Source organism: Micromys minutus, assembly GCF_963924665.1.
Source record: "Micromys minutus genome assembly, chromosome: 18".
NCBI lineage: Eukaryota > Metazoa > Chordata > Mammalia > Rodentia > Muridae > Micromys > Micromys minutus.
In genome coordinates this window covers 18,073,358-18,082,906 of record NC_137953.1, presented here as the reverse complement: position 1 = coordinate 18,082,906, position 9,549 = coordinate 18,073,358, and the positions used below count along the sequence as shown (strand labels likewise).

The following is a 9,549-nucleotide window of genomic DNA, read 5'->3' as shown; positions in this document are numbered from 1 at the left end:
GCCTATAAGCCAACCAACCGAGGTGAGCATTTTCTCAAGTATGGTTTCCTCTTCTGTGCTAAGCTGATAAACAAAACAAAGCAAGACAAGTAGCCGGGACAACATGACAGACCGAGGTGAGCATTTTCTCAAGTATGGTTTCCTCTTCTGTGCTAAGCTGATAAACAAAACAAAGCAAGACAAGTAGCCGGGACAACATGACAGACTAGACAACCTTCTCGGGGCTTCCCATAATGAAAGTGCAAACTATATCCATACAGAAACCAGTCCATGTTTCTTCACTAATAGCCCAAAGCCAGAAATACCCCAACTGTTTTACAATGTCAGCAATATACTCCACAACTCAGACTTACAAAACACCTCCCAACTTGGATAGGTTTATAGCATATTGTGTCAAGGGAGAGGAGATCACCTATGGACAAAGTATACATTATCTGATTCTGTTGATACTATAGTCTTGACAGACGCACAGAGAGGCAAGGGGTGATGGAGCAATGCGTGTGGCCATGAAGAAGTCCCAGAGTGAGATCTGGGTGGTGCTGGAGTTTTGTATCTTGTATCAGTTTTAGGAATCTAATCCTGTTTAATCACAGTTTCTTGTCTGTCTGCCTTTCTCTGTCTCCCCCACTCCATGTCCACCTCTCTTTCTTTGTCACACACACACACACACACACACTGTATCTATGTCAAATTTCTAGGTTTGTACTGTCTGTTAAAACACAACAGAGCAAACTGAACGCCTGAGACCCTCTTTTATGACGGCAACTTCCCTTCTGTAATTATTATTTCAATGGTGAAAAGACTTAAACCCCATTTTGCCATGGGTAGTTGTGGCCCATACATGATTTTACAAGAGGAGAACCAAGAGGCTTTCCAAACCTCAACAGCAGTTTTTGTTCTAACATCTTCAACCTGGGCTGGTGCAACATGGCTCTGCGTGGCTCCAGCCAGGAAGGACACTCCATGCTGGGTGCTTTGCTGCAGGAGGCGGCCCTCCAGGGGCTGTGGAGTGTGCGAAGGGGCGGGGTTCAGATCCACTAAGGTCCAGAAAACTGGATGCTGAGCCTGGCGTGGCGCTGCGAGCTTTCTGAGCACGGCAGCGCCTGGCTAGGAACTTTCTTAGAACTGCAAACAGTTTGGCCCGCAGCTCCGACTTCGCTTTGGTGACTGCCGGCCTCTCTCGCCCGCGGCTCGCACCGGCGGCGCGGCTTTTGGCTTCTCTCCCATACCTCCCGGACCTCGGACGGCCCCACGCGCGGACGAGGCGCCTCCCGAGCCTGGCATGTCGTGGAACTTGACCGCGGAGCAGCTCTCGGCGCTGCTTCGGCTGCACAACCTGACGCGCGCGCAGTTCATCGCGCGCTACGGGCTGCGGCCCCTGGTGGTCACCCCGCAGCTGCCCCCGCGCGCCAGGCTGGCCCTTCTGCTCGCCGGCCTGCTTATCTTCGCCCTGGCGCTCTTCGGCAACGCCCTGGTAGTCTATGTGGTGACCCGCAGCAAGGCCATGCGCACCGTCACCAACATCTTCATCTGCTCCCTGGCGCTCAGCGACCTACTCATCGTTTTCTTCTGCATCCCGGTCACCATGCTCCAGAACGTCTCAGACACCTGGCTGGGGGGTAAGGAGGTCCCCGCTAGGCATTTTTCTTTCCGGTCACCTTTTGTTTCTCCATCAAGAGAACCCCTGAATTCGTGGAACTTCTCTGCAGGGCTTACTTGCTGAGGAGGTGTTTGTTTCTTTGTTTTATTTTCTTTGCCTCTTCTGCTTGGGGCCAGCATCTCTCCTTGCCCCATAAATATTTTGACTGTGGTAACACTTAAGCACAGTCCAGGGCAGCTTGGTTCTTCAGTCCTTTCAGCCTCTCACCATAATTACACGGCTCCCCCCACACGCTGTTTAAAAGAAACCATTAGAATTTTAGCATAATCTTTCAAACAACAAAACATTTCAAAGGTCATTTTCTCCCCTCTCCTTTCCCCCAATTTCCAGGCTTCCTTCCCAGTTATTTATGTGGCTCCCAGACAGGTTTTTGCATGTATTAACCAATAACACACAGATTAAAAACCTTTCACAACAAATATACACTGAAGGGGGAAAAAAAAAACAAAAAAGTCTTGGTTTAGTAATTTGAAGTAAACATGTCCCCTCTTCATTTCTAAAGGACAGGAGAAATTGATTTTCATTAGAAGAAGGGGTGGGACTGGCAGGGAATTCACACAGACTAGGGGATGAGAGAGGCACTGAATACAAGCGGGTTCCAGGAGTCTCAGAACCAGTGATGATGTTTTCCCCACTGCTGCCCGGGCACCCCAGGCAGGAAGTAACCATTCTACCCCTGCTTTCTGGAGTGCTGTAACCCCGTGGGCACATTGGACTTCTTAGAAAGTGGTTGTAAATGCATAAGGAAGGATCCCATGCCTCCTTACCCTGCCGTTTCCGCCCCTAGACTGATTTCCTCAAACTTCTGGAGGCTTTTATATCTCACCTGACCTACTGCCACTAGGAGATCACCAGCTAACACTTCCAATATTGCCGTTTTTCATGAAGTTGGGTTTCATTCATTGTTGGGGATAAGGATACTAAATTGTTCTCACTTTATGATATATTTTCTAGAAAAGCATCAAATATCGAGTACATTGCTTTGGCTTGAAAGTGACCCAGGGTATATAGATCATTTGAAATAGATCATAGGTTAGAAACATTTTATGTTCTCTGATAAAATAATTGCATATGGGCATTCTAGAGTTACCTGAAATAGCTAATTCTATCAATTTAATGGGGAGTTTTGAATTATCAAATACTAAACTTTGAGAGAAAGTCCTAGAGTTACTACTTTCCTGCTCATACATGTATTTAGAAGCGCATTTGTTCTACTGAGTGGTTACATCTTCACTGTGACACCAACCACAAGCATTGAGGATCTCCTGGCTATGGAAAGACCAGGTTTACTACTTTACCCTAACACAGACTAGTTGAATGTGGAGGAGGCTTAATCTTTAAATAACATGTTAAAGTTTGGAGAGCTTTGCAAGAAGAGCCAGGCAGAGCTTCTGTTTCAAGCCAGGTTGAGGGGTGATGCTCTGGACGGTTTCCTAAGAGGGAAGTCTGAGGATTATCTCAAGATCTCTGCCCTTCTCCCACTCTGAGAAAGATGTGTCATTCTATTTTCAACTATTAACCAAGAGTCATGTGTTATTCTTCTATATAGAGATGGAGTAAGAATCAAGTGTGTCAGAAAACGTGGTTTATAAAGGGTGACTATTCCCAGTTCAAGAGAACATACTTCTAATTCTATTACTGAGAGCAGTTAGAGAAGCAGGGAGGTTTTGTGTTTCTGACCCACCTGCGCAGCTTGGTGAAACTCTGCCTCAAAATCCAGAAACAAATCAAAAGAATTGTCATATAATTAAAGTAGAAGTTACTAGGCAGTATTATAGAAGGCCCCTTCTTACTTATCTAGACTTATATTGAGTGACCAGTATATTGAGGAGAAGAAATGGTCTACAGAGGGACTGGACAGGATACGAAAGAGAAATAACTTTTATATTATACATTAGGATGGTATTGCAAAAGTCCTTTGATAAATTAACACAGGTTAACACAAATTAATAAGAGCTAAAATAATCTAACTTATTCATTTGAGAAAGGGATTAAGCATCTGCTATATGGCAAAGGATTTTTTTCCTTGAGACCATAAAGACAAATGAGCTGATATTGTCCCTTGTGGGGCCTCAGAGAACAGACTGTAGCCCAGGTGAGCCAAAGCAGTGTTTAATTTTTAGAAGAAGATTCAGTTTGCTCTTGGACCATGGGGGGAGTTGGGAAGGGTTTCTGAGGCTGTGTTCTTTGAACTGGGTCTTGAAGAATGAGATCATTTTCACAGGGGAGAAGGAGCTATGCTGGTCCATCCTCAGTCTGGGAAGGAAAAGGTCTGATGTTTTAAGAACACTGAGGAAGGTGTTTCAGAACCACACAGCTAACATGTGGGAAATGGTCAGAAATGAGAAATGAAGGCTTCTGTGACTGGGGAGGAAAATGTTCCATAAAAGTGTAAAATATAAACACCTCTCAGATACCTCCAGGGAGAAAGTGAGACTGACAGTGTCAGGCACTGTGGGGCAGTGTAGCCTCCTCCAGAGCCAAGGGAGGGCTGTCACATTTTCTAGTGTAATCACCATTTCCATTTCTCTCTCCCTTCCTTTTCCCAAGAGAAACCATGAACACAGATTTAAAAAAAAAATGACACTGGCATCTAACACATATTTAAAGAGTAAAATGCCTTTGAGTAAAATAAAGCACCTGTATTACCTGAGTCATACATAACCCATAAGCTCTTCGTTCATGAATTTGCTAAACATTTCTCTCCTAAGTATTTTTGACAGCAGTAGTCTGCGGATGACTGCCTTTCCTTCTAGCTCGCTTCTCTCCTGTCCTAGTTTGCTTTCCATTGATGGGATGAAACACCCTGACCAAAAGCAACCTGAAGAGGAAAGGATTTGTTTGTCTTCCAAATCTGGGTCTCTGACCGTCAATAAAGAAAAGTTGGAACAAGAACTCAGGCTTGGAGCTTGGAGGAAGGGACTGAAGCATTGGGTGGAGAGAAATACTGTTTGTTCCTAGTAGGACTGCTCTCTCTTACACCACCCAAGAACATCTTTCCAAGGGTGGCGTTTAAGAAAATGCCTCGCAGACTTGCCATCAGGCAGTTGGATGGAAGCATTTTTCTTAATCAAGGTTTCTTCCGTCCAGACAACTTTAGCACCTAGTGAGCCAGTCTTTTCCCCAAATCCTCAGGTGATGTCTGTGTGGCTGTAAATGGCACTGTATGCAGCTATTCTCAGCCCTGCCTGCGTAGAGCCTCTTCCGAAGAGCTCTTAGAAACTGCTTGTGGGAGCCAAAGTCTAGAGAGTAACTCTCAGCTCAAATCCCGCTTGCTCTGACTTTTGGAGGCTGGAGTGTGCAACAGCTATACGCAGGGACTGTGTCAGGATGTCTTGTTGTGGCTCTAAAGTTATCCCTAATTGGGGTGTTTACACCATAGAAACCCACAGCTATAAATTAGGCCTGCAAAACAAAGAGCCAACACAAACGAAAACACCAGCCAGCCTCTTCCATGGAACCATGGGGCAAAGATACTGTGTTTCTCTTTGATATTACCAGTGCCAGCTGACTCACTAAATCTGTAAACAGAAGATAATTTGCCTGAATTTCATTCGGTAGGAGATGCACCTGATTTGTAGCAGTTACATTTACTGTTCAGCAGGAGGTGAGCTGGTGTGCAGTCCCCTTTATCAAACCAGGTCCCACGCTGTTGTTTTTGGCTCCATCCCCACCCCCCTCCCCTAATTCTCCTAGCTAGCAAATGAGAAGAGCTTTTCTATGCCTCAGGGTACCTTCAACAACATATTTTAATTTCCTTTACTCTCCATGTTAGTTTAGGATGGGGGTGGACTGAAATGGGTCCTGGGATGTTCTGCCTGCTTTCCTTTGGGTCTGTTTGGTCAGATGTCAGGGCTCTGACGGTCGCAACACTGTGACATTTACCTGACCTTCTTTCAAGATTTTTCACGTCACCTCTCTCTCCTATACCTCTGTATCTTGCTTTCTGGTGTGTTAACGATCCCTCTAGTTTCACTGACCAAAAGGGTTTTGTTTCTAGATAAACTCGAAATAACTGAGTTTGCTCTCAGCCATTCTCCAGGGTCCTTTCCTCTAGCTTTCACTAGCTCCTATATTTCTATTATTGCCTTTGCATTTCTGTACCCCTTTACTCTTAACACCCCTGTCTCAATGCATGAGCACGGAAGCGGGGTGCAAGCTCTTCCTTCGTGATTCATTTCTGTGTAGAGCTTACCCTCCGGTGTCAGTTCTGGCCGACTCTAAGCTCGGTGCTAATCAGTCCTTGAAGGGGTAGACGCGTACCCGGTCTGCAGCAGAGGCTGTTACAATAGCATACCATCAGCATGCAGAAAGCCCTCATCATACCTTGTACTTCCGGCCAGTCTCAGCTATAATCACACAGTCTGAATCACACAGGTATTCAGCGTTTTGCAGGTGTGCTCTAGGTGTGGGAAAGCAATGTTCTTGTGGAATATTAAGAAGGGGAGGGAAGTATTCAAGGAAGAGATAGGGGAAGTGGGGTGCATTCATAGTGCTCAGGGCTCCTGAGTGCAAAGCACTGGAATGTAAGGAGCAGGACATAGCAGGGGATGTTCAGAGCCCGAGGAGCTGAGACTGGGGACAAGGTGGGTCTAGGAGAGACAGGCAATAAAAGCTTAAGGCACAGCTGGTCTGTTTTGAAGATCTTCCAGAAGGAAGTGGAAAAGACGTTCTCAGTCTAACTACATTTTAAATTCTAGGCCTTCATAAACTGAGAAGGGAGTGTTTGCAAGAAAACTGCAGGGGTCTGTGCGCATTTCTTGCTACTCCGAGTGTAGAACAGACCAGGGCCGGGAGAAGTATTTTGAGTACACTGCGCTCAGTGACGCCTCCCGCCCTCTTGTGTGGACAGTAACATTAGTTTTTCTAATGATGACTGAAAAAACAGACGCAAGTCAATTTCAGAAAAAGACGTTCCCAAAATAGCCTAAGTTACGGGGGCAAGCTCAAGAGTGCTCATCTTGGCTTCCTTTTGAAAGGTGCTCGCAGGGAAAGGAGGACACCTAGATTCCCCATGCCTGATCCGAGAATTCTCGCACAAGGGGTGGTTCTTGCTCTCGGCAACACAGAACCCCTTGAGTTTTATAGGCTACAGAGACCCTAGTTCCCACCCCTTCATGTACTAAAAGAATTGGGGAGAGTGTGGTGACGGCCCCTGTGCTTTCAAAGCTCCACAGGTCAGGGAACCCACATTATGCTTTACAGCCAAGGCTGAGAAGCACAGAGACAACATAAATGCCTCCAGCACCAACGCTGGTAAACTAACAAAGCGATGGCTGCAGTGCACAGTCCTGTCTCCCTGTGCCAGCTAAATTTTGATGTTAACTTACTAAAGGGATAGAATTTAAAACTGCTTACAAAATGCAGATGGTGGTGGATGCAAGGATTCCAGCAAAGTTCATGGCAGTTATATTACATACAGTCTGTTGTGTCTTTATTGAAGCGCATGACCTTCTTGGAGTCATTCAAGATGACTTTCGAATACTCAGCTCAATCTCTAGTCCACATGCATACGCACACAGGTGAGCATATTCCTGTACACACATGCACACATACCACACATACATGATTTACACATACCATGGGCCATATATACCTCAGAGCACATACATGCAAACACGAGCACATACACACACATACACACAGACATGCACAAATCTACACATGCGCACACATATGTGCTTACAAAGACAGGTGGGAATTCAAAACACAGAGTAGAAAAATAACCTTTCCAGAGAACTTAACCTTATAGTAATTAGCACACCTCACATAAAAGGTTTCCAGTCTATTTTGCCCACAGAGAGTATGGTAACGACGCAGGAGGATGGTTCTCAACCTTCATCAGAATAGCACTTGCCTCTCCTGTTAACAAGCAGACCTTTCCAAGAGGTTTCATGTGCTGTATGGAATGGAATTTTACTCAAATGGAGGGAGGGGGAGGAGAGGAGAAGAAAGAGCGAGTATGGTGCACAGAGTATATTGTACCCAGTTAGTTAGTTTTTAAAAAATGATCTTAATTGGCAAGACCTGTTCAGATCGATAGTCCCAATACTTGCCAGCTTTATTACTTGGAGAGAGATTGTAAAATATCAGTTATGCTTTTCTATGGGTCTTTGCAAATTTACATATGATGACATTGCTGTAATATCAGGACAACCGTGGGTTTCTCTCTTAAAAATCTATTAACAGGAATGATGGCAACTATGAAAAAACAGTTCCATTAAAAAAGAAGCATTCCGGTGGGGGTGGGGATGAAGAACAGCAGCAGTAGTTACTCTTAAGGGGAAGGGAGGATCCGGGCCATGCGGCGAGCCTCTGGGTCGAGAGTCACTAAGTTTTCCCGAGAGATTCGAGTGCAGCACTAACAGCCACCAGTCTTGATTTGGAAAGGCCCATCCACCTATACTTTTAGTTATAGCGACACCGTAGGAGAAAACAGCAGTGACAAAACCCAGAAGTTTTCCATGTCCCCTTAGCTTACAGCTCAAACTGTGGAACCATCTTTTCAGATATACCTCTCATGTCCTGTGATGGTGGCCATCTGGAGGGGACCTTGTGGGGAAGACTCACTCCGGACTGTGTAACATGGGTAGAATAGGTAGTGTAGGCACGGTGTCTCTGGCACTCTGGACGACTTACAAAGTTCCCCCCAGACTTCATAGGCTGCAACATCTAACCCGAGTCTTCACAGGATTTCTAGAGATAACTTTTGGAGCCAGACCCTATTCAAGATCCATTCTTTTCTCTTCCCATGGGAAACTATTTCCAGCCATCTCCCTACTTTGGTTTCAGTTGATCTGAGAACTTCTCATTTCAGTATAGGCTGTACAGTAGATGGAATTCTTGGTTTTGTGACTATGTTACTTCGGACTTAGTGTCTTTAGCCACAAACCTGCTGCGGAATGCTTGACTGCTGATAGAGATGTTTGGCTGGAGGAGGAGAATATTCAGGGCTGTCCAGTGTGTTTTCTACGGTAGGTCACATGCATCTTTGGGGCTGAACTCAGTTGATGGGTCTCTAAGATCCTTCAACACATATCCTCTGCCTTTGGTTTCTTTGATGTTCTCCTTCATAACCCAAGTCCCAAAGTAGGCTTTTTGAGATCAAGATGAAAGCCTACCAAACTCTTCTACTCTGGCATGGATAGGGCTCTCTGCGATTCTTTTAATGTTTCTGTCCTCAGTGGTGGACCAAGTCCCCTGCTCAGTTTTTCTCACACGGCCCCTCCTTATTTTTGTCTGAAGCATCATGGTGGGTTAGTGGATGGAGTTGAGTACCATCCTTAACCCTAACCCCTTCAGCCTGTGCTGTCACTAGAAGCTGTGTTCACTTCTACTCAGATCTGAACACTGCAGGCTCCTGAGGACTTGTACTGAAGTACACAGGTAAAGGCTTATTGGTTGATGTGATTTCACAAAACTAAAATCAGACGACAGTCTTTCGAAGACTGAGTTTTTAATAAATGTACTCTTACCACGTAGACTGTAATTCAGACAATGAAAATCTAAAGCCTCTGTGTCTCTCCTGGGAGAAAGGCTAAGACAGCGTGGGGCAAGAGAACAGATGTGACTTGTGGAATCACACAGCATTGGCTGTCAATCCTGTTTCCCCACTTATGGCTGAATTAACTAGATTTTACAATACATGCCTGGCCTTAAATCAGTCCTTAGTAGAGGACAATGCAGAGATTTATAAAATGATGCCCAAAGCTGTTCCCCGCAGTGTTAGATGAAGCCGCAGAAGAATTGTATGGCAAATGTATATATATGCTGTACAACTCACTGAGTTTTAGCAAAGAATGATAATACATAACCCAGTTTTTAGCATTTTCAGCTTGTCTTTAACATGCAGGTAATGGTTATACCTCAGAGCTAGAGGGATTGCTCAG

At 45.2% G+C, this 9,549-nt stretch overlaps 1 protein-coding gene across 1 annotated transcript in view; it reads left to right on the top strand.

Annotated features, from left to right (window-relative positions):
* Positions 1–1,282: 1,282 nt before the first annotated feature.
* Positions 1,283–9,549, top strand: part of LOC308432417 (pyroglutamylated RF-amide peptide receptor-like) — a gene marked incomplete at both ends in the record, with an annotated part of 67,889 nt that continues 59,622 nt past the window's right edge. Inside the window, one exon of the mRNA XM_080932147.1 lies at positions 1,283–1,619. Coding sequence (XP_080788273.1) covers positions 1,283–1,619 — 337 coding nt within the window. The remainder of the gene's footprint in view (positions 1,620–9,549) is intronic.